Source organism: Ambystoma mexicanum, chromosome 9 (genome assembly GCF_040938575.1).
Source record: "Ambystoma mexicanum isolate Mex_15411 chromosome 9, UKY_AmexF1_1, whole genome shotgun sequence".
In the NCBI taxonomy this organism is placed as follows: Eukaryota; Metazoa; Chordata; class Amphibia; order Caudata; family Ambystomatidae; genus Ambystoma; species Ambystoma mexicanum.
The window spans coordinates 363,966,820-363,993,165 of NC_090931.1; the positions used below are offsets into that span (position 1 = coordinate 363,966,820).

General features: G+C 45.2%; 1 protein-coding gene across 2 annotated transcripts in view; it reads right to left on the reverse strand.

Annotated features, from left to right (window-relative positions):
• STX1A (syntaxin 1A) overlaps nucleotides 1-26,346 on the reverse strand; it is a 907,227-nt gene that overhangs the window by 236,816 nt on the left and 644,065 nt on the right. For both annotated transcript variants that reach the window (XR_011274587.1, XM_069614796.1), the window contains exon 4: nucleotides 17,548-17,622. Coding sequence is in view for 1 of the 2 variants with exons in the window: in XM_069614796.1 (XP_069470897.1) it covers nucleotides 17,548-17,622 (75 nt within the window). In the remaining variant the exon portion in view is untranslated. The remainder of the gene's footprint in view (nucleotides 1-17,547; nucleotides 17,623-26,346) is intronic.

The following is a 26,346-nucleotide window of genomic DNA, read 5'->3' on the forward strand; positions in this document are numbered from 1 at the left end:
GCGTAATTAGGCGAGGGAGCAGGAGTGATTTGAAGTGTTTATAGAACTCCACAGGTATACCGTCTGATCCCGGGGATTTGCCTGAAGAAAGTGAGTCTATAGCCTCCGAGAACTCTTCAGGGGTGAATGGGCTCTCAAGAGATCCGGCGGTCTCAGGAGAGAGAACCGAGAGGGGAAGATTATCGAGATAGGCATCAATTTCTGCCTCAGTGGTTTTATCTGATTGTGTATATAGAGATTGATAGAAGGAGAGGAATTCAGAATTGACATCTCCAGGCGAAGTGGCCAGGGAGCCATCAGGTCTCTCAACTCCAGGAATGGGTGGGGCGCCAAGCTCACAGCGGAGAAGTCTAGCCAGCAGGCGGCCTGGGCGTTCACCCTCCCCATATCTCCTCGCATGTCCAGGGTTATCCAGAAACTTCAGCTCACGGTCCGCGAGCGAGCGGAATGTATCCAGCTCCGAGCCAATTAACGCGAGGGTTTCTGGGGATTGGTCTAAAGTGTATTAGGTCTCCAACGCTGACAATTTGGCTTCGCTCGCTGCAATCTCCCTCCGAATAGTTTTAAGGATACCATTTTCCTTGGAGAAGGCGATGCCTCTGATGTAGGCCTTAAAGGACTCCCAGAGGGTGGCTTGGGAGGGAACGGAATTGGTGTTAATTTCAAAGAACTCCTCGATGGCCGACTCCAACTCCGAGCTGAAGACCGGGTCGAGGAGAGAGAGTGGTTTCATCCTCCAGTGCCTGGTCCGGCCGCCGTCCGGGCCCCAGAGTAGGGTGACTGTCACCGGGGAATGATCGGAGAGGGTCCTGGGGAGGATGGTCAGTCCAGACACGCTCCTCATCAGCACACCAGATACCAGCCACCTGTCTATTCGAGAGAAGGAATCGTGAACCGAGGAATAGAAGGTGTAAGATCGGGAGTCAGGGTAAAGAAACCTCCATGCGTCATATAGGGCTAATCGAGGAAGAGAGGACAGTGCAGCATATGCCGCTCTGGAAAGCTGACGGGGTCTGGATCCAGATCTATCTAGGTTCACGTCGAATATTGTATTAAAATCGCCTCCCCAGAGAATCAGTATCAGCGGGAAGCCCTCCAAGATGGTCACCAATTGTAGATAGAATTCGGGATCATCGATGTTGGGGCCATAAATGTTTAGGAGGACCACCTCCCTATTCTGTAGGACGCCATGAAGTAGAACATATCTGCCCAGAGGATCAATTAATGTAGCGATGGGGTTGAATTTGAGGGTTCTGTGGATCAGGGTCATAACTCCGCGGCTCTGGGTGGAGTAGGTGGTGAAGTACCTTTGGGGGCCCCATGATTTCGCAAATTTTTCACAATACTCGGAAGATGCATGTGTCTCCTGAAGAAATAGGATTTTAGTCCCATGTCTCTCGGCCTGAAGCTGTAACAGTCTCATTTTTTTGTGATTACCCAGACCCCGCACATTCCAACTCATGAATGTCAATGCCTCCTCACCCCGCACCCCAGGGTTGGCCATAGAAGAATACGGGTGGATGGAAGTGTGCTCCCCATGGATGTTGACCAATATGGTTAGGTCCACGATGCCCCTGGGGCCATAATGTTCCAAACTCTACCCCTCTTGCCGTCTCCAAGCCTTTTTTAACATTTAACCCCTTACCCCCCTCTCCCTCCCACATCCCTCCCCCAACCAGAGGGATGAAGACCCTATAACCAAACAACCAGAACCAGAACAGTGGCATCGACACCTGGGGGGTCTGCGAGTCGGCCCGGCAGCAATACTCCGAACCGTGAGGCAATTTTAGGATAAACATTAGGCCTGACATTATTGTCGTTTCCCGTCCAGGGGAGAACCCGTGGAGGGGAAGGGAAAAGGCGGGCATGGTCAGTAGATAATGAACCAATGAACGAGGGCTGCAAGGACGTGAATTCCCGATCAACCGGACCGGGGTGGTGTATGCACCCGGCCACTGATGCCCCGGGGGGTGTCACAGTGACGGGGGGGGGGAACCGGGACGTGAGCCCGAGAGGGCGCGAGAAGGAGGAAACATGACCCAACCGCCCAACAGGAGTCTGACAGGTGTACATCATAGACACTCGAAGGGGCAACAATCGTGTTCAATCTGTTAACGGGGTCTAGCTGAACAGAAGGATCACCCAGACAAGAATGATCGCATGCAGGCCCATGTCTTGAACAATCCAACAATGGAGGACAGTTAGCATGCAGAGTAGTGCTGTCCAATAACAACATGTCGTGGTGGAATCCAGAGGGTTATCCCCGGACTCCCGGGCGACCAGGAATGCAAGGAGTATGTGTGGCAAGTCTCTGGGGTGCAATGGTGGGAAGCAGACCATAACATAGCCTGCCCATAGACCCATTCAATTCCTGCCATAACAGTGGGTCCCCGAACATAACAATCATGAGGGACGATAAGAACAATCACACAAACTATCATCAGTGTGGCCTGGTCGCCTTCAATAAAAGGGGGCCCCCTCCAGCACTGGGAGATCACAATGGGACACAGCGGTATCCATTTCAATGAATTGTCAATGCCTTGGCTAGCCAGTGTCACATCAACTGTTCCGACGCGCCTGCGGGGGGGGCCCACAGCGGTTTCTGATGAAGGTACAGTTCAGCTGGGAAAGTGTTAATCTATGAACCTGGAGGCCTCCTCAGGCAACGTGAAAAAATAGACTCGGTTTGCATGTTCAATCCGAAGTTTGGCGGGGTATAGCATGGCATATTTGACCTGATGGTCGCGTAGTCTTCTCTTGACCGCCAGAAAGGTCTTGCGATCCCATTGTACCGCCACAGAAAAGTCCGGATATAGGTGGATCCTAGCCGCGCCCAGGAGAAGGTCTCCCTTGAGTCTCGCCGCCCTAAGAAGGGCATCTCGATCGCGGAAATTTAAGACCCTTGCTATAATGGGCCGTGGGGGTGCCGCGGGTTTGGGCTTCGCCGTGAGCGCACGATGGGCCCTTTCAATCGCGAACTGAGGTGAGAGTTTGGGGGAATCCAGGATTTGGTTCAGTAGGCCCTCGACGTATTCCTCCATAGGCTTGTGTATCCCATCCTCCGGTACCCCAATAATGCGGAGATTATTACGCCTCGAGCGAGACTCAAGGTCCTCGTTTTTCTTCTCCACCTCAGTGACACGGGCGGATAGTGTAGAGACCTCTGCCCGGAGGGAGCCCAGGCCGTCCTCAGTGGAGCTCACACGCGTCTCAATCTCAGCCACTCGGCCATCCGTTCTCTCCATATGCGCCTTGATGGAGGATATCGTGCCATTCATGTCGTCCAATTTACAATGAATTGTGGTGAATCCATCCCGGATGAACTCCATCATTTTTTGAGGGTCGAACGGTTCCAGTGCCACTGGGGCAGAAGGCTCCTGTGTGGACGTCTCCGGTCCATTGCTTCCTGAGGGCTTGGTGAAGATGTTGATGGAGGATTGTTTCTTGCCAGTGCGTGTCGACATGATGTCGATGGAAGGGTGAACTTAAGATCAACGGATCTACCCAGGAATTGGGTGAAGACAGAGGGAGAGGCACCAGGATCCACCGAGGTTCGCAGGCGAGGATCGAGCCGCGCGCCAGAAGAGCACACGCCGACTCCGCTCCAAGCGGGAGGGCCCAGGGAGGGGCGACGCCGGCCAGGTAATGTATGCAGGGATCAGTGAGCAGTAATCGGTCCCAAGAAACCCTATTAAGGGGGGGGGCAACCCAGTATCGGGAGTGAAGTGAGAGACACTTGATCCGAATGGCGGGGGATGTTGGGAGAGGTGGAGGGAAGCGGAACCCAGGAGCAAGGCCGGCCAAGGATCAGGAATACGGGAGGTCCAGAAGGCGTAGGCAGTTCAGGTTGCCCCCGTGCCCGTCATCAGGGTAGTAAGGTCGCTGTATCGCCCTCCGCAGTTATGTCCAGGAAGGAGCTGGTCGTAGGATCTAGGTAGGGTTCCCTGTTGAGCTCAAAATATAGATGGTGGGCGCCACGGCCTGAGAAGAGAGCCCAGTGCCAGCCGTCCCCAATGAAGGGGCAACAGGAGCACCAGGACCCGATAGATCCACACGTGGTACCCCCAGCCATCCAGGGGGGCAGAGGATTAATGAGCGGGGCACCCCCAGGCTCCACCGTGTGTCCAAAGACCAATCTCTCACAAGGGTAGGGTCCGCCACCGAGGGGCGGACGTGAAGGCGGACGGGGTCAGGATCACTCACCACGCAGGGGTCGGGCGTCGCTTCCTCCCATGCGGTCAGCACACCGCCCAGGAGGGGGCAGCGGAGCCTGGTGCTATGGGGTCCAGCGCCGATCCCGGCCCCCGCGGTGCAGGAAGAGGGCGTCGCAGCGGGTAACTGAGCCAGGGCCGCCCGACATCCGGGGCCGGGCGGGCAACCACTAGAGAATGGTCAGCACACCGCCCAGGACGGGGCAGCGGAGCAGGTCACTCTGGAGTCCTCCGTGGCGGAGAAAAAGGAGACTGGGGGCCAGGGCCGACCCCCCCCAGAGTCCGCCGAGGTGAGGTGGTACCAAAAAGCTTGCCGCGCGGCGTCGGGTCGGCGCGAACAGCACACCGCCCAGGACGGGGCAGCGGAGCAGTCCGCTCTAGGATCCCGGGCTCCTGTGGTGACAAGGAGAAGTGAGCAGGAGTAATACAGGCAGGGCCTCCAACACGTCGCAGGCGATGCCGCCGCGCCTGCAGGGCAGGACGCCCCTCCCCCACAGTAGGCCACGCGCCGCGGGGCTCAGGCAAGATAGACTGGAGCCGGGAGCCGGGTCGGACTGGCACCCGCTCCCGCCCCACTCGCAGCAAGATGTAACTTGGCCGCTGGGGCAGCCCGGAAAGCGGCACTCGGCACACAGACGCCCGGTCCCGTCAGCCGTCCGAGCCGCGGGTCCGCAATATGTGGTGTCGCAGGCAACCGGCGAATTCAGGAGATCGTATGCCTCACGGGACGGAGCTGGAGCTCAAGCGGCCATCTTCCACGAGCGCAACAGCGCCCCCCCCCCTTTCATCACATCTGTTAACCAGTTTTAGAGACAGGCTTGAAGAGCACCTTTAAGTACTAAGGGATTTTAAAACACAAAAAAGGAAATTCTTGAAAACTGAGACGGGATTGGGGAGAAACTCAAAAGGACCCAGTGTTCCTAATACTAAAGCCCAGCCCCTAACTCTAATTCAGACATGTCTAGGATGCCCATGCCCAGAGAAGAGATCTTCAATTCAGCCACAGTGCCAATGGGGTTTTAAGTGTCCCACCAAACTTGGCCTTGGCAGATGACTGCAACAATGCACACTCCTCTTGGTTTCTGCATCCCTGTGATGCACTCATACCCAGTGGTCGAAGTGTACGAAAAGAAGTAGTGGAACTATGTTCACTGCTGGCCTGCTCTCGCTCCCCACAAACCCCATCACCACGCACGCTCCCACACACAATACACACCCCCAAACACTTCCACCTGCTGTTTAAGGGAACATTCAGTGCAGTGCACTGAAAGTGCAAGTTCCAACTTCTTCCTACACTTTTATTTTAAAACAAAACCAATCCGGACCGGTTTCTTTTCAAAATAAAAGTATAGGAGCTGTAAAAGGTAATTTAAAAAAGTAGAGGAGCACCGCTCCCGACCGCTCCCGCACACTTCGACCACTGCTCATACCAAGACACGACATTGGGACGCTCCCCGATCTTGTCCTAGTGGTCTCTATAGGTTCATTACCACGGGGTGCCCTGTAGCATTCCCTCCCATGCCCAAGGATTCTCTTTAGATGTGTTTCTGAGGCAAGAACTTGTAGCTTTCTGTCCCTTTGCATGGGTGTGTTTTCGGGAAGGCCTTCCCCTCCTACGCACCCCCATACACATCGGTTCTTGTCAGGCTGCAGTAATTCTATCGCTCAACCCAAACGCAACCCTCCAGGGCTTGAGCCTGTTACCTGCTATGGTCAGATTCTCTGGGTCAAAACGCCTTGCTTTCTCTAGTGGCATACCATCAGGATCTGGGATAGAACCCTCAGCAGGCAACTCGTTCACTCTTGCTCTTTAGAGTGCCTTGGCTCCTGCCAGCTTCTGTGTCAAGGTCCCCAGCAGGCCCTTTGCTCTTTGTTCTCTCCTTACAACTGCAGCTCTTTGAGTGATGTTTGGTGGGCCTGCTTCCCATTAGTTTCCATCTAGGCGATATCGAAGTTCCTAATGATTCTGCCTAATGGATCCACCTAATGATTCCATGTTCAAGTGTTTGGTGGTTCGGATAACCTAATTCGGCCCTTGTACCCAGAGGTCTCAAATAACCTGTCTGCCATTTTGGGATTAGGGGCCAGTGTCATGCCGGGCAAGTAATCTAGTGTTCCGGTCCTCAATGCTGCCAGGGCGTTTAATGATTGCTGTTAGTATATGCATGCATAGCACATATTTTATGTGTTTTCTTTTCCATTCTGCCGTGTATTTCTAGCTGGGATCTGTTCCATAGTCAATTCAAGGGCTTGTGTACCCAAGGCATGCTCCTCAAAGGGTCCTGCCCCAGAGGTGGATCCGCAATTGGAGCGGACGTTCTCTACAAATCTCCGGCATATGTCACAATCATGGCAAGCCTTCCCTGGGGCTGATTTCCTCTGATTGCTTCCCCCTAATACTATTTTGCTAATGGAATGGTAGAAATTGGTACTTTCTTCCCCTCTTTGTAAGGGCTACTTTCTTTTTGCAGGGAACTACAGCTCTTTATTTGCAGGGTTGAATGAAAAATATGTGATGTGGTCTTGAGTGGGTTTTGGTGGCGCTCTGAGGGATTCTTCCTTTACGACCTCCAGCAGTAGCATCACCTAGCTGGTGGCTTCCCCCGGCACACCCAGAGATAGGTTCAAAGACCGGCTCCATTTTCCATAACAAGAGCTAGAGTTAGTGCCGTTTCTACAATAAGGTGGTCAAGGGTAATCCCTTATGTGCTTCCAGGAGAGACCACTAGGGGCAACATATGTTCCGAAAAACATACAGTCAAAAAGCAATGCGTAGGCAAAATTACACTTTGCTTGAAACAACATAAATCGTTGGACCGGTCCTGGTTCAGAGAGCTAGCATCTGACATGTCCTACTTTTCACAAACGTGTTTACAACTCTGAAATCCAGCATGGACTTTGAACTTGTGAGGGAGTCCTTTTCTGCACCAAGAGTATCTTGGGGACCCTCAACTTCCTTCCTTTAGCACTCATGTTATGATATGAATGGCCTGTAGAGCTGACACATCCTCCAAATTAATGGGAAAATGAGAAGGACACTTGTGCCCTGAAGGTGGTATGCAGGGCGAAAACCACAAGTACTGCATATTGTATCCCAAAAGAAGGTTTGTAAGCCCCACTGATTACTGGTGATCATGTCCATAGCTGGAAATAAATCTATTCCACACTCAGCCTCTTTGTTACTGAGTGAAGGAGGGATTAGAAGAGAACCTTTTGGACCTTTGCGATCTCATGAGGGTCTGCATGGACATGGACCATGCTACAAAACCTCTTCCTCTCTTTGCTCAAACCTGGTCCTTTGCTGTTGCTGAAGTCGGGATGGAAGCAGGAATTACAGGGTTTGAGGGGGGAGCTTCAATCTTCAGAAAACAATTACTTAATTCTGCAACAAAATCATTTAAACATGTCGAGTCTTATATAAATGTGTTCAAAAGAACCTAAGTGTTCTCATCTTTCATGAGCACTAGACAATATTTGCTGTTTATATTGCATTTCTGTGAACCTGTCACATCCTGAAGGGATTCAATTACAGTGAGGCATCCTCTGTAGATCTATAGTTCACCAACTGCCTGTGCCCCATAGACTATGTAGATTTCAAAGTCTTTGGCATGTCTCTTTTCTCAATCCCAAAAGACAAGGACAACAGACAAGCTGATTATCGAGTCATACGGAAAATTGGGTGCACATTTTTTGTCAAAACATAGTTCTTTGGTCACAAATGGTTTGTTAAATAAGTTTGGTTTGACGAAGAATGGAGATCAGCTAAGGCAAGCCTGTTAGAAATATCCAAGAGTACATGATGAAAGTGTTTTTATAAGTGCTAGGCAGGGAACAAAGCTCAAATTGAAGCTAAGAATCGGGATTTTGTGACCAAAATAATGTCAGTTATTAATGACCGAAGCATAAACAAGTACCTCAGTCTATTTTTGGCTTATACATTTTTGCTTGCTACATCTATAACCGAAGAGGACTCGTACAATTATTTTAGTGCCGTTTTGATAAAAGTATAGTGCGTTTTCCCTATTACAAAATTATGCCACATTGTTAGATACTGACCTTGGAAAGTCTGTGATTGACACTTTCTCATTTAGCTAGCTGTGGCTTATAGGAAGGAGGGGAAAGCTACGAGGCCAGATATGTTGATGGACAAATTATGTAAAAGTGAAATAGCTATCCTGCCTCCTTTCCTTGTAAGTATATGAAACACAAAAGCAAAGCTACACAAAGTTCTTGAATCATAGAAAACAGCTGAAATAATACTGCTGTATAAAATAGATGGTAGAGAAATTACAAGGAAATACTGTCCTATTTATTTAATATATATAGTATTGAAAAGATTTCCAGAAAGGTCCTAATGAGATGCCTTGACTAATGGTTGGATGAGAAGTATTTTTTTTAAAGGAACTCTATATTTTCGATTTAGAAACCTTAGATCTGGTTTCAATAGTGTCCAAAGAAATAAGCTATGGCAATGTTTGTTAGATTGTGATATCCCACCATGATTACCATAAGCCTTAATAGAATTATAATCATTATACCCTGGAACCTCTGCACACTTTAGCTGGAGGCTGCGGGCAGAGCTTACTGATTCCTTTGCTGTTAAACGTAGGAGTGAGACAGGGCTGTGTGTGCTTGTCCTTTCACTGTGCTGCCTCATGTCAACAGATTTGTAAAGTAGATTGCTCTATTAAATGCAGATTCCCCCTTTATTAAATGAAGAAAGACGAATGCCACCTATTAAATGGAAAGAAAGTAGGCATTTTAGTATTTCCAGACCGCACTGTCCTGATCCCACCAACACCGATGGGTGTAGAGAAACAAAAGGAAGTTGATGGTGTGTTCTTTAAAGAAAAAGAAATTCAGGAAAATAACTCCTAGTGTAAAAGGCACCAAAACAGAGGAAGTGAAAAAACTTGATTACCTTGCTCTAGCAGTAAGGTTGGGAGGTGGAAACAGCAATGGACTAAATGTCATGCAGCATTATTGATATATAATGACACTATTCTAAGATTTGCAAAGTCTGCTTGTAAGAGAAAGTTTATCCGTATTACACAAATATACACAATGGAGGCTTTTCTGGATGCTACATATAGTGCCAGAATCTTGGGTTTCAGTAATGTTAGCAAGCTTGTCCTAGCAGAATATTGTTTTTTGAAGAGAGTGCTAGGTTTGAGGAAGAGTGCACCTAATGCCTTGGAACTTCTTGAAGTGGGTATCTTGAGTACTGAAGAAGAACTACGACTTTAGTTATTTAAACATTCTTTAGATTTCCACTCGGGTATCTTGAGTACTGAAGAAGAACTACGACTTTAGTTATTTAAACATTCTTTAGATTTCCACTCGGGTATCTTGAGTACTGAAGAAGAACTACGACTTTAATTATTAAAACATTCCTTTGGATTTCCACTTGGGTATCCTGAGTACTGAAGAAGAACTACGACTTTAATTATTAAAACATTCCTTTAGAACAATAAAACATTATATGTCACCTTTAACTGGTGATAGAGGGGGCAGTTATCTGTTAATACTGGACCGCACAAGTACAATATTAATACAAGTGGTAAAATGCCCAGTATAAATTTCAGAAACAAGGTGTGTGAATATGACCGGTTAATTAAGTTGAACTATAGATTAAAGCCCATTAATTACTTCGCTGAAACATCAAACTGTGCGAAGTGATTTTGCAATATATTTTCTAAAATGTGTTACTGTATCATATTTGCTTAGGCCATCTTGTTTTCACCAGTACAACTCAACGTGAAAGACAAGTGATTCTCAAATAGGGCTACAAATCCAACTGAATAGGCTATTACCTTTAATACCCAGTGCATTTGATTTACTCCCTTGTTTCTCATTAAATCAAGCATTTGTCTGCCTGGACAGCCTATTTTAGATGTAGATCTGCTGTGGTGGTAAAGGTCGTTATGTATTGTGATTATTTCATGCATGTTGCTAACTACTGGTCTTTTCCCTAAACAGGCAGTCTCTACCACTTCCTAAATAGGCTTAGGATCATCACCATTTGAAACTGACAGACATGCCAGGGTTAACTATTTGGAGTTGAAACTTGGTTGAAACTAAGGTCGATGGATTCAAGCAGAGATTAGACAGTTCCATAATGGTCACCTTCAAGTAGTAGATATAACCCTATTAGTTCAAATGTCCTCTATAATCTGTATAATCTTTATAATCATTGTCTCTCTTGAAGAAAACATATGCTGTGTTGTTGTTGTTTCAAGTATTTGACTTTTTTGAAACGTCCTATGGTGGCACAGCCTGTTGATGTTCCAGCTACCTACATTAGCAGGCAATCCCTATTATCTTGATTGTGCACTTGCTTTGGTTGCTACTTTTCACCCGTCTGAGGTGTTACCCTCAGAGGTTACAAACAATACAATGAGACTGGTTGCTGTACTTGGTCCAAATTGCAAAGGGGTGCATGAACAGAGCAACGTTTGCAGCAGTAACTAAGAATTCAATAGTCACTGTTTATAGGTAATCAAAAATATATATATTTTAATTCTAAGATAATTTGATCATTAAAAATTAATCTCAGCAAATAAGAGCCACATCAGCACAAGTAGGCTGTACTGAATCAAAAAATGCCTAACACTAAAGTGGCGACAAGAGACACTACACTTCACAAAGAACCTAGAGTCAACACATACATCATACTTGAAGTTAATCAGAGGAGCATGAAACACATAACAATACAATTACACAACCTAGGTACTGTACAACATTCTCATAAAATCAATAATGCAGAATGAAGAGCAATGTCAATGCAGCTCAAAATGACCCAACATGTTTCTTCCCCGTATGCACATCGTAGGCTATTAGTCAAAGGAAATTCTTCAGGGGATTTTTTTGTTCTAAATTGCAGAGTCTCTGCCGTTCAATCTGAGCGATACATATTGTTCTGTTCCAATACATGGTACTCTGCAATTACGACAGGGGATAAAATGTATAGGCAACTTGTTAGTAGTTGCTCATTGGCTAATGGTTAATCATTACCAAAAAAGATGAACGGAAAAAGCCTGTAAATTGCTTACATCGTCTCCTCCACAACGTACCACTGGAAACTATTAACACTGGTTTTAGGAGCATAGGGGTATCAATTCACCAACTCAGCTTCACCCTACAAGGGTATAAAGAGAAGGACCAGAAATTAGTGACACAGAGTCACTATTACTCACTATTAAAAACAGCACTGTTCCATAAGTGATCTGATTAACAGTTTGGCATAGCCGTTCTATCACTGTCCAGAAAGCAAGGACGCATATGTTATGTTAACTTACATAGGGATAGTAAAAGTTGTACATCCTCATTGTTGGAAGCCGGCGATCAGCCTGAGCGTTAAGCGTTGTGGAGCATCTTATGTCTGTCGTCACTCCAGTCACAGGTGTAGACCGAGGTCCCGTGGGAAGTCTGTTGAGCAGCAGGGATACTCTTAAATTTAAAGGGTAATCAGCACGAGAACTATCTCTGTGTTAATCACAGTCACAGTTAATCACAGGCAAGAGCTACACATCTGCAAAATAGTTGCCCTGGTTCGAGTAGTGTTACTAATCTCACAATGTATTATCTGATTACTGTTCTGATCACAAGCACAAATTATTAAGGGACTAATGTACTCAGTATCGATGTCCCGTGTCGGGTGAGGTCTCTATACGTTTATTAGATACAGCTGGTAGGTAAGTGTTTCTGGCCAACCAGCAAATCCTATTCCGCGTGGAAGTATTGGTGTCTAAATGATTTTCCAGACTTCTGCATTCTATAATGAAGTTAGGGAAAAAAGTATAAACCAGAGTGAGCCTGTGTCTCATCCAGAACTTAGAGCAATAATCACGCTGTTTCTAAACTTAGTTAAAAGGAACGCGCTGCCACCGTAGAGCCGCTCGCTGTTGCAAAGTACTTGCCAAGTCTGTATCGAGTCGTCTGCACTCCCGATTAATGTACGGGCGTTCTCAAAATCTCATCCCATTTCAAGGCATACATGTTGTGTTAGTGAAAGATATAGATTAGCATGATGCTGAGTCATGTGGTTTCCTGCTCCAACTTAATGCCGAGTGGGCATCTTGCTTTGAGGGAAAGGACCATGTTATACAAATTTGTTTCGTGGTGTAAGTAGAAAGTAGACTGATGTCTGATTATAAACGCCTTTCAGGAAATCCAAGATTCAGCCTTGTTTTTTAATCATGGTAGTTTACACACGGTTCTGAATTTAATTTGGATGTATAGGTTGAAAGTATACTGTGGTACTTAAGTTGCATCAAACGGTGAGTATGTTACACCATAACTGCTGTAGGGGCAGTAACGCCCTGTCAACATAGGATGAAACAGGGTGATGGAGGGTCAATACGCTCATCAGTTAATAAGGTGCCAGTCGATCATCTTGTTCAACCCCAGCACATGGCTATTGGTCAGAAAGATCATTTGTGTTTCCTCCCTCATTAATCTCTGCTTGTTTAGCAGTGCATTCCTGCTCTGATGGAGTTTAATTAGTATTGACCATTTTATTTTGTTGCATTAATGTTTTGCCACCACGAAATTCCACCCATCGGTGCTGTTACTACTCGATTTCTTATGCAGCTTTTGTCTTCGCCAATTCAAATTTTCACCGGTCTCTGTTTTACCAATGTACATTTTATCACTTGGACACCAGATTGCATAGATCACCCAAGCAGTATTACAATTGGTGAATTGTTTCTGTTGCCATAGTTTGTTAAGCCCTATATCTAGGGACGTAGTTCTCCTTGTTAAATTGCAGCAGCTGCAATTACCACAAGCACTGTGACATGTCAATTTATTGAGACCCCATATCTCAGTTACAGTTTTTAAACCGCGGAAACCATGAACCCGTAGGCTTAAGGGCGCCAAGACAAAAAAACATCCAACGGATCAACACATAACAGAATAATAGCAGAGAAACTACAGAGGAATTAGTTAACTTAATTAGCCAAGTTTTTAGTTTCTTCCTAAAAAGTTCAGTCGATTTTAAACCCCTCAGTTCTGGGGGAAGTCCATTCCAGTCTGTAGGAGCCGCCGTCAGGAATGCTCCTTTACTGGCTTTAATGATGTTACATTTGGGTAATGTCAACTGATCAGTATTATTAGACCTGAGAGATCTCACATGGACTTTTTCTTCGATTAAGGCCTGTAAATATGCAGGCATCTTATACAGTCAGCATTTATGAACAATTAGCAACAGGCGATAAAGTAGTCTGGATTCAACAGGTAGCCAATGTAGGCCACGTCAAGCCTCCGAGATATGGTCTCTCCACGCAGTACCCGTGACTGCTCTAACTGCCCTATTTTGTATAACCTATAAGTGCTTACAATCCCCTTTATTGATGCCAAACAATAGGCTGCAATAATAATCTATTTCGCACCCACTATTGCCCTCGCGATAGTCTGGGCATTAGATTGGGTGATAAAGGGACGGAGATGAGTCAGGAGCTTAATGTAATAGGCTGAAGATGACAAGGCTACTGACATGAGCCTTCATGCTGAGATGTTGATCAAGCACAACACCCAACATCCTGACCTTCTTTTGTACAACAATCTTAGTGTCCTCTAAACTAAAGCTCTCGTAAACCGGTCCCAGTTTTCTAATCATGTTCTGGGTACCCACTACCAGAAGCTCTGTTTTCTCCCTGTTTAAAGCAAGGTTATTCTTAACCATCCAGTTTTTGATGATGTTATACACTTTATTGAGATGGAGTTTGTCTTTATCATGGGTACCTGTAAGAGGGATGACACACTGAGTATCATCAGAGTAGTTTGTGAATGCTATACCATTTTGCTCAAGGAGCGTGAAAAATGGAACAGTGAAAATATTGTAAACACACAGTGATATACAAGCTCCTTGTGGTACACCATGTCCTAAAACTGTACAAGGTGCCTCAGCCTCCCCACAGTAGAAGCTACACTCCCCATTGCTCAGGAAGGAGGAGATCCACAGTGCTGCTTCGTTCAGAAAGTTGGCCACCTATCTCAACCTGTGGATCAGGATGGAAAGATCCACCAGGTCGAAGGCCGCAGACAAATCAAAAAGCATAAGGACAGATGGAAAACCCTTATCAATGTGATCCACTAACCTAGATCTCGGTTCCAACAGGGCAGTCCAACAGTGGTTCCAACAGTGGTCTGTCTGGTCGTCGGGTCATACACATCATTTTTCGTGACCATTTTTTTCAGGTTCCTGCTCCTTTTGAATGCGCACCTCGGCCGTTGCACCGACCCTTGCCAACCTCTATGTCGAATTATTAGAAAGCAACACAATTTTGAACAAAATGAACCCCTACCATGCCCACATCATCGAGTGGAAAACATATATTGATGATCTTTTCTTGATTTGGCATGGTGATGATTTAAGTATGAAAAATAATGTAGTAACAGTGCCGATGGTTGGCCATTACGTGGTGGCAGATGAAATAAAATGGTCAATACTAATTAAACTTCATCAGGGCAGGAATACACTACTAGACAAGAAGAGATTAACGAAGGAGGAAACACAAATGATCTTTCTGCCCAATAGCCGTGTGGTGGGGTTAAACGAGATGATCGACTTTCACCTTATTATCTGATGAGTTGTATTGACCCTCCATCACCCTCTCTTGTTTCATTGTATGTTGACAGGGCATTATTGGCCTTACAGCAATTATGGTGTAACATACTCACTGTTTGATACTCCTTATGTACCACAGTATACTTTCAACCTATACATCCAAATTAAATTCAGAACCGTGGGTAAACTACCATGATTAAAATACAATGCTGAATTTTGGATTTCCCGAAAGGCGTTTATAATTAGCCATCAGTCTCCTTTCTACTTACACCACAAAACAGATTTGTATGACACGGTCCTTTCCCCCAAAGCAAGATGGCCGCTCTGCATTGCGTTGGAGCAGGAAATGACATGGCTCAGCATCACGCTAATCTATATCTTTCACTAACACAACATGTATGCCTTGAAACGGGATGAGATTCTGAGAACGGCCGTACGATAATCGGGAGTGCAGATGGCTCGATGCAGACTTGGTAAGTACCCCGCAACAGCGGGCTGCTCTACGGTGGCAGCGCGTGCCTATCAACTAAGTTTAGAAACAGGGTGCTTATTGCTCTAAGTTCCAAATGAGACACGGGCTCACCCCGGTTTCTCCTTTGTTCCCTATCTTCATTACAGAATGCAGACATCTGTAAAATCATTTGGACACCAATACTTCCACATGGAATAGGATTTGCCGGTTGGCCAGAAACACTTACCTACCACCTGTATCTAATAAACGTATAGAGACTTCGCCCGACGCAGGACACCGATAGTGAGTACATTAGTCCATTATTCATTTGTGCTTGCGATCAGAACAGTAATCAGATAATACATAGTGAGATTAGTAACACTACTCGAACAAGGGCAACTATTTTGCAGATGTGTAGCTCTAGCAAATAGACTGTGATTAACACAGAGATAGAGCTGGTGCTGATTACCGCTTAAATCAAAGAGTATCTCTGTTGCTCAACAGACTTTGCCCGGGATCTCGACCCACACCAGGGACTTGAGTGATGACGGACATACCGTGCTCCACAACGCTTAACTCTCAGCCTGATTGCCGGCTTCCAACAACGAGGATGTACAACTTTTACAATCCCAATGTAAGTTAACATAACATCTGAGTCCTTTGTTTATGGACGGTGATAGAAAGTCTATGCCAAACTGTTATTCAGATCACTCGTGGAACAGTGCTGTTTTTAAAAGTGAGCAATAGCGACTCCTTGTCACTAAGTTCTGGTCATTCTCTTTATATCTTTGTAGGGTGAAGCTGGGTTCAGTAGATCGATATCCCTATTCTCCCACTACCAGTGTTAATAGTTTCTAGTGGTAAGTTGTGGAGGAGATGATGTGAGCAATTTACAGGCTTTTTCCGTTCATCTTTTTTGGTAATGATTACCATGAGAGCCATGGGCAACTACTAACAAGTTGCCTATATATTTGATCCCCTGTCCTCATTGCAGAGTACCACGTATTGGAACAGAACAATATGTATCACTCAAATTGAATGGCAGAGACTCTGCTACTTACAAAAAAAATCCCCTGAAGAATTTCCTTCCAATAATAATGTGTATGCGGGAAAGAATTATGTTGGGTCATTTTGAGCTGCATTGATATTGATCTTCATTCTGCATTTTATGAGAATATTTTACAGTACCCATGTTGTCTAATTGTAATGTTATGTGTTTCATGCTCCTCTGATTAACTTCGAGTATGATGTATGTGTTGACTGTATGTTCTTTGTGAAGTGTAATAATAATAATAATTTTGCATTTATATAGTGCAACGAATCCTCAGGTATCTGAGTGCTGCTTATTATTACCCACGGTGTGTGGTGCTCATTTATCAACCTCGGAAGGATGAAAGGTTGAGTTTGGCCCTGCAGGGATTCGAACCTGTGTTAGCAGGCTCGGCATAGATGTCAAAGCGAGTGCTCTACTCGCTGCGCTATCAGACCGGCGTGTGTAGTGTCTCTTGTCACTGCTTCAGTGTTAGGCATTTTTTGATTCAGCAAGGCCTACTTGTGCTAATGTGGTTCTGATTTACTGATAAGAATTTTTAATGATGATCAAATTATCTTAGAATTGAAAAAAATGTTGATTATCTATGAACAATGACTATTGAATTCTTACTTAATTCTGCACATTTTGCTCTGTTCATGCGCCCTCTGCAATTTGGAGCAAGTACAGCAACCGGTCTCACTGTATTGTTTGTTCACAGCTATTTCCAGGGTTGACCGGTCTGTTCTCTCTCCCTGGAGTTCCTCATAGTGAATAGAGAGCCTCAGAGGTTACGTACACATTCCTCATTACCTCTCATCAATGTCTCATCATTCTTAAGGGTTTTCTCCAGGCCCAATGTGTTGCACGCCCTCAACATTCCTCTATTGTCACTCTACCCATCTAATGTTTTAATAGTAAACTCTCTCTCGACAAACTGAATCATTATCTACCATGTCACTGGCCACAATAGCTCGTCAAAATTCCTCGGCTATCCCTCCTTACTCCCAACACAGCCTATCTAGGCTGTTTCTTTATTCTTCAACTGGTAAACCTGTAGATGACATCAAAATAGCTCAGTGGGTTTAGAGCTCTTTGAAGACATCATGTGTAACCTGTATGTTACGGGTCCTAATCCATGAAGGTCCAATTAAATCTTTCCTGCTTCTGAAGTAAATCTAATGACTACTGAGGAACTGGGTAAGGAACACAAATAGCTTTAAAGTAGCAAGAGCCAATTCATTATGTGAATCAATTAGGTTACAGCGGTCATGTAGGTACTCACTCTTTAACTTAGTTCGCACTTTGTTCGCAGTTTTCTTGATATCGGACATCAGCTCCTCCAGCTCACCCTTGGTTTCTGTGAGAGAAACAAGTGCCAGAAAATCAGCAGATTGCAGAAATCTCCAAGTCTGTCAATTTACCCAAAACAGCCTTCACCCTCCACTTCATCTAATGGCACTGAAGCCCTCTTAAACTAGCGAAATAAAATAGTTTGTTGCTGCATACACCTGCTACATGGCTGCTTGTTACAATCTTCCTGCTATATTCCAAACTGCCTGAATCACTGGTGTGCAGAAACTAATCCTCACTGGAGTGATGCAAGCAGCCCTCTCCAATTCTCTGAAAAATCACAAGTTCATTTTACAAACTCGTATTAATATTCACTTTATAAGAAATCATTACTTACAGTACTTATGAATGTTGCTCAGTGTACCGGGGTCATACAAAGGCATAATGTTCTAACCCTCACATGGTGAAGCCCACTTAGTGCCAGCCATATATGATATGTCAATTTAGCAGAATTCCATTACAGTGCACCACTCTCACCAACCAAAACAAGTAGGCCAGATCCCACAATGAAGTAACCCAATAAAGTAACACACTCAATCACGCTAGTTGTAAATCCTAAAATCCTTAAGGAGATAAGCTGATAAGTTGAGAAATTCTACTAGTGGATGCAGGATTCCACCCCTTGACTAAGACAAAGGAAACATATCGACTAGTATGTCACAAGAGGACACAGAGATATGGGTTTAGCTGAACTTGATTAGTAACCAAAATATTCAGTGGTGCAAAAGTCTGTCTCACAAAGTTCTGACATCTCAAAGGGGTGCAGTGCAGTCACCAAATACCGCGCGGTATTTGGTGGCTGCAGATAGAAAACATCTCCATGTATACAATATGTTATAACAGGCGTAAGTATTTCATTAAACCATCGACAAAAATAGTCCTTCCACTCCTACATGTAGACTTTGTGAAGATTACTAATATCCCCCCCTTCATTGTAGGAGTCATTTGGAAATCATCAGCCCAGTCTAAACAACGAAGAACCTCTCTTCAAGAGTCCATAGAAATTACACTGATTTATGAATACAACTGATTTATGAATACAGCAACATAATTAACTTGAGTAAGTACAAGAACGAAATTATGTTAAAAATGTGGGTTTATTTGCATCTTGGATATGGACAGAATAAAGTGGCCATTATGCAGAGATGTAGATAGGATTAATTCGATAATCAATGTAATGGGTGTTATTAAGTCTATCACTCATAAATATTGACATAATGATTACTGTTTAGAATCGTTTTTTCAGCATATTAAATGTGATTTAAATAAGAGGGAATAGCTTATGTCAATGAAGTAGAATATATGAATGTTTGAGTGATATCCAGCCAGGTGTGTTGATATTCTGTATTGTATTTTAGGTGGTGATACTCACCCTACTTGATGCTAATGTGAACAAGGCAAAACTCCCGATATTTTGTCCTGAAGAAGGTTGCAAGATCGAAGGGGCAATGAATGCGGATGCCCCGTTAAGACAACCGAAACACGTGTATCCATAGGTCTGTGTGATTAGGAACACGCAGGCAGTACCATCATATGATTAGATAGAGGACTTGTTTGATTACTGTGTAAACAAAAAATTGGAGGCTGTCCATGAAGGAGGCCAGGAGACAATAAGATCTATAGGCTGTGATTACAAAGTAAAGAGTGGAAAGAGTGGTAGGAGTGAATCAGTATGAATGTGTGATGCAGATATTTGTTTTTGTGTAAATATTTGATTTTATATTTTTCATGAAATTTTGATATGTGAATAAAGGTTTTTAGAAATCAACAAATGGAACATTTATTGGTATTAATAAATAAATAAATGCTGTGAATAGCTATTCCCTGTTCTGTTGGTCCAACTCTATAATTGCTTATTCTTTTTGTTGCTTCTGAATGAATGATTGACCCGAGTCCAATGACTTACAGGTTCATTCTTACGAGTCTACAAAATGGTCATGCAGACTAGCTGTCTATGCCTTTCTATGCCAGTTTTACGCCTTTGGGTCATTTTCGATGTGATTTCCCCTGAATGAGTGGCGCACAGAACAGGAAAACATGCCAGTAATTCCGTTTACCGGCAAATTATTGTACCGGCCAACTCCGAGTTTGCTGGTGGGGTGGCCAGAATTACCTCCAGCTCGGAGCTGGAGGTAAATCCAGCACGCCACCAGCACCAAGCTGGTATTACACGTGCTGATAATACCGGCAACTCCCCCCCATGGAGTCCTACAGGACTCTATGGAATGGGGAGCAAATGCCCTTACCGGCAATCTGGGGGCAATTAAACCAGAATGAGGGTCAGTAAAGTTAATTCCATTTGGTGGTATCCCGTCGGATTTTCCCGCAGGATATTACCCAATTTATCATCAGGCCCAGTAAGTTCCCCAACGGAATTTTCCGGCTAGCACACACAACTTCGTAGTAGTCCAGGAACTGGACGGAATTCCTTTGCCCTTTTCCAGCCAGCTACATTTTTAAAAATATCCTGCAAGAGCGAATGTAGTCTGCCCCATTGGATTTACCAGTGGCTGTAAAAAGAGAACAATAGTGTGATTACCGACCTGCAGAAATGTTCCTTCTGGTGGATATGATGGTTTCTCCCACAGATTCCTCATCTTATGAAATACACCTCAGATGTTGTTTGCTCCAGAACGTTTTTAACAGCCAAAAGAGGGAGCTGTGCAATTCCATGCCTGCTTGATCAAACTCCTTGATGCCATCTTATAGTACAACAAGTGATGACATCCATTCCTACACCATTTTCCTCTGTTAAGCCTTTTGACCTTAGTCATCTGCAATGAACAGCTGAACTGAGACAAGTAAAAATAAATTCAAATTCGAGCACTTCTTTATCGGGGTAGGACGGAGGACGATAAGGAATCATATCCATCACAAAGTACATTACAGAGGGTAAGTTATTTGTTCTTCTAATTGATACATTCCTCCTACATACTTCTCATTTTATGAAGACTCTCAAAGCTATGCCAGAGAACCCCATGGAGGAGGGAAAATGACGAGAATGCTCCTAAAGAAGGAAGTCATGCAAAGCACACCTATGCGGCGTAGTCTCCTCACCCACCAGGGAATCTAAATGCTAGTGCTTGGAAAAAGTGTGCAGAGATGCCCAGGTGGCAGCTTCTTGACTGTCTAACCTGGAGACACTACTTTGAAAGGCAAAGGTTACGCTTGGTATCTGTTGGAGTCGGTTCAAGCCCCTCTGCAGCCTCCTTAAGTGTTAACTCATAACAAGTCTGACTGAAGAGTACAATAAAACTTGAGATGGTCTGGCTCTACCTCTTCCTCAACAAGAAAAACCAACAAAAAAGCTGCTGATGATGATGCCTGTGGTCATTTTATCTGGAGAGATAACATTGTGGTGCCATTATCGAGTTCAGTTTATGAAACCTCTCGTCTGTCTTTGATGGGTGAGGAGGTGAAAGGAAAACCATAATGTGCATTTTAAGTTGCAGATGGAATTCTGATACCACTCTATGCAGAAGGAAAAGGTGCAGAAATGTACCAGGCCTGCAACCATGACACACTCTTTCTAAGGCGATAGCCACCAAATGGGTGAACTTGGAAGATAATAGGCATAAGGGGTATGAATGCGTAGCCTCAAAAACAGCTGCCACCTGAAATGTTAGAACCAAATGAAGGTCCAAAGGTAAAACTAATAAGTGCTTGAGAGAAAAAGCATTGGCAAGGCCTTGAGAACCAAAAGCACCATTGGCATCATAATGCAATAGCCCTTTTCACATATTCTCTTAAAAATGGAAAGGCCTTCATGATGGCCCTTAATAGCACCGATATTCAACCCAGATTAGGGACAAAAGAGAATACAAACTACAGAATTGTTCTGGTGGAGCCCAACAATGGGCCACAGTCTTAATCCCAGCACCAACTTGTGCCATGACAAGTATAGATAGACTTGTTATACGGGCGTCTGGATCGGTCTCACAGCTCTCCATACTGCTGCGGTGTCGTGGCCTCTTTGCACCCCTCTCACTGCTGGTCCTCATATTGGCCTAACCTCCCGCCGAACATCTGATAAATTGTTAGAGGGAGTGCAATGACATACAAATTCCCTTGAGTTCCAGCAAGTTGTTATGGAAGTACTTCCTCTGGCCTTCCAAAAGAAGGCCCACTGACAAATCCTACAGATGAGCTCCCCATACCAACATACCTCATACCATCCTACCTTCCCATACTCCCCATATCTCCTCTCTTTTTCTTCCTGCCTCACTCCTCCTTCTCTTCCCTAACTCTGTTCAGATTTTGCTGACTGGTCGCCTGGTTCACCTCCTGAGCCTTACAGGTCACAGGCTACCCCGCCACTCTTTTGCACTTGCCTCTGGCCCTCTGCACTATGCTCAGCACTACTGCACTTTCAGTATACGTTCCATGAGAGCGGTAACCTCTCTGCACTTAACCCAGTGACCTGCTGGACTTGGCACACTTGTCCCCTCCCTCCCCTCCCCCACACTTCTGTCTGTACACTTGCATGACCTGAATTTACTAGGCTAGTAAGTTCTTTCCTGTCCGCCTTTGTCTCCACTCCCTAGTTTGATTGTGCCATAAACACTTCATGCACTTACACTAGGAGAAAGGCCATCAGGCCTAGTACGCTAGGTATTCTTTTGTTGGATCCTTCGGAAACTTCAAGGCCTAAGAATGACTATTGTATCCCCTTGCTGCCTTCCGCTTTCAAGCACTTCATTTGTGCATAAACACTGTATAAATAAACAATTACTTCAGCGACGCAATCATGACCGGGATGGTCAGATGTCAGAATGGGTCCATCGACCTCCAAAGGAGGTAAGTGGTGAATGCCCACCTAAGAAGTATTTTGGGGACCTCATTAATATCCCTCATGTCCCCTTAAATTTGGAAAATGGACTCCACAGGAACCACGCTAGTGATCGCACCCAGAGTCTTGATTCTGAAAATATGAAAATGCAAGACATTATGAGGCCTAGTATCCTCAAGAAAAAGGAAAACACAAGCTGGGAATCCTCCAAGGAGACTACCATGTTTTTACTTGTTGTCAGTCTCTTTGCGGAAGGAAAAGCCACGCCTTGCTCTGTATCCACCTTTTGCAACACTGAAGGGTGATTCCGAGAATGCTTTGAATTAATTTAAGCCACTGGAATTAGTTCTGAGCAACCCTTCAATCCACTGTTTTTCAGCCTTCCTCGCCATTAAACAAGCGGAAAGATCAAATGCAAATCAGGCTTGGTCTCACTCAAAATTGGAGAAGTCTAGCCCGAACTGCTAGGTCCCATCCTTCTGCAAAAGACGAAAAGCAGCCCCAGACATGTTTCAGCCTCACTGATCCTCATCCATGAGGTGCAACTTGGGTCTCTAGGTACAGAAAGTTCCAGACCCAAGTTCCTGTTCCAGTTGGGGCGACATTTGCAACACTGCTCTATATCCAAGACTACCCGTATAAATTGTACTCATTTGGAGGAAGTGTGAAAATGAATCCTTAAATGGATTGGGATACCTAGCTTGTGGAGCAGGATGCATGCCATCCAAAGGTCCTCCAGTGTTGACTTTCCTGAACTGACCAGCAAGAGAGAGTGTTTTAGGTAGGGAAAGATGTGCCTTTCCTGTGAAATGGGAAGCCATTACCACATTGATCTTCATAAATACTCTAAGGCCTAATTGAGGCCAAATGGAAACACTGCAAACTGGTAGTGAGCACTTCCCACTGCAAAACAATGGCATTTCTGATGGTTGGTGTGAATAGCAGGGGAGCTGCTAAAAGGGGGGTGGGCTGAGGGGCTGTAGCATCGGGTCTTTTGGTTGTAGCCCCAAATAGAAGCTCAGGGGCTAAAACCAAAAGGCTAGCTAGCCCCGAGTCCCAACAGTCCCGACATTAGTGTAGCCCCAGATCTTTTCCAGACCTAGCAACACCCCTGATGAATAGAGAAGTGGAAATAAACATGGCACAGATCTAAAGGCACCAACCAGACGTGCAACTCAAATGCCTGCATGATCTGCACCAGATAAGTTGACAAGGGCAGGAAAATGGCAGCTTGAAAGCAGCGCTGAGAGTACGCAATAAACGTGGGCTTATCACTGCAGATAAAGTCCACGTTCCCAAGGTCCTGATTGGTCAATAAAGAATTCAAGAGTATACTTGCTTTATGGCACAATCAACATTTTGTCATATAACAAATGTGAAAGGTGCATTGCGCATTCAAAGAAGAAAAGAGCTGCAGAGGAGGAGCAGTAAGTGGTGGGTTTGGAAGGTGTTCAAGCAGATTGGGGAGAGTTTGGTGGTGTCAAAGAGGTTCTGAGGGTCTCCCCTGGATAAAGAGCCGGGGAAAATGGTTGGAAGTTGGTGTGGGGGAGGGAACAGGGCTCTTATAGGGTGTCTTCTGAAGCAAGAGGAGGAGGAAGGGGAGGTAGGTAGGGAGGACATGGAGTAAGAGAGATCCGTTTCAGAATTTCTGGTGCACAAAGGTCTACACCGAATGAGAATTTAAAAAACAAGGCCTCCTCGAAATAAATACATACAAGCATGCTGAGAGCCTGCAAGGAACATGGGCTTTCCCCTGCAGAAAAAAAGCCCATCTTAGTACCCCTGGACAATCTGGAATCCAGGGGTACTAATATGTGTTAGAACATCTTCAAGGCTTGCACAACCATGGATTGAAACTTTGGTGAAGCAGAAGAATATAGAAAACATCTTTTGTTTTCTTGAAGGGCACTATTGCAGCAAACCTGTTCTTTCTTGAGAGGTCTTCCACCGGGTGGGGGCGGGACCGATGCATGTTGTGGAGCGAGGGAAGAGCCAGCATAGCCAGGGCTCCTGTGCATGCTCATATACGTGGAGATTGGGGAAGACACACGGGTGATGATAATGAAGATGTTGCTCCTGTTTAAATAGCAGCGTGGTAGCTGGCCGGGCCTCTGGTAGACTTGGTCCTCAGTGCTGCCATTTCTGCAACTTTGGCCACATTGTTGTGTAACATCTACTGCTGAAATATATGGGCGGATGAGCAGGGTTAGCACGAGGTAAGTGCAACATGCTATTTTCTTACGCCTACTGGGATGAAAGGACTTAGGTACCAGGGATCAAAAGTTGCTGTATAACCGGGCACATATCTTTGATCAAACTGTTCCAACTTGTAATCATAGTGCCCACCGCCTTCCCTCCAAAGTTGGCCCTTGACCTATTCGTCTCTAAGATACAACTGACCCTAGTCTCCAATTATGGCCCTTAAAGCAGGGCTGGAACGATTCATCCTTCAGTCTCCGAAATTCTGCAAATTCTATGTACAATCTTGTGTGGTCCCTAGTTGTGAGATGACGCCGACAGCCCTTTCTTCTAAGTATAATTTCAAATGATTCTCTATCCCTCCCTCCTCAAGTTGGCTCTGTCTTACACGGTTTCTCAGGATGGGCCTCAATGCCCTGCATATGCCCCTTCAAAACGCGCAGGTCTGATAAGCAACTCTTTCGCACAATGATGGACGTCACATGTAACCCTTTCTCTTTCCTCTGCTGCATGATGTTTCAAAACCACCAACTTCAGAGACAGCCATTGCTTTCTTCCTTATACCATCACAAGCGCATATTATACTTTCCTAGGACGAGTCAGCTTGCCCATCCGGAGCAGGCCCAGCACCCCTATATTCGAGGGTGACTCAAAATGCCCACATCCCACAAGTAATATCAGGCAGGCACCCTTCATCATGGCACTAAACCCACTCAAACAATCAAAACCAGGGCAGCTAAAAGCATTTGTAAAGATACAGCTACATATCCAAGCAACTCTCCTAGAGGAGCTGATCTTAAGGAACAAAACATTTTCGGGTAGAAATTAAACCACATCTGTTCCAGGAATGTTTTCAAAACGCCTTGAAGACCTGCCTCTTGTCTGCGTTGTATGCACCCCAGCCGTACCAAAGCTACTCACTCCAGGCATGACAGTGTCACCCATACTACCTCTCAACTCCCTAGCCTTTGGTCGGTGTCATCCGCCATTCAGTCTGTTCACATGTGCGGCATGCTTTGTGCCCGGCCATAGACTTCAATGGGCTCCCACCCACCAAAAACAAAATTATCTGATTTCGCTCCGGCCTGGCAACTCAAAATGTTGAGAGATATGGTCACCACATATGGCAGTAAACACTTGAAACCAACCATGGCTGACGTCGTAGCATCACAGTAATCAACACGCATTGGGAATGCCAACAGTTTGGGATTTTATGCAGGCATTGGAAAGTCATCACTTGCCGGGCATTGCCGTAGTTGTATGAACTGCCCATTGAAGGTAGCAGGTGCAAAATGGTGTGAGTATCTGGGCATCTAAATGCAGCGTCTGGCAAATACTGAATACTTATACACAAGTCAAAACTGTTGGCTATTCCAGTGCTTGTGAAGGACACGCATACTGCTTAGAAATCGAGTGGCTGACGGCAGATCTGGTTAAGACATTTGTATTACACCAGTAGCTGGTTTACAGCTCCAATTAAGTCATTAACTCTCAGAAGACTGCTTTGGCAGGCTCTTCGAGTGCAACGTTTTATGGTAAGTCTTGAGTAAAGTGAGCTCAAAGAGTTCCCTGGAGGAGGTGTTTTGGGCAGGCAGGGACAGGAAATGGGGGGGGAGGGGGCAAAGGGATTAGCGTGGTCATGGGCAGTCAATGGGTGTGCAAATAACCAAACAACACTTAGAATCTGTGTGGCCCTCATTTTATGCCATTTCTCGTTAGCTGTACTCGAATGCAATAATTTCG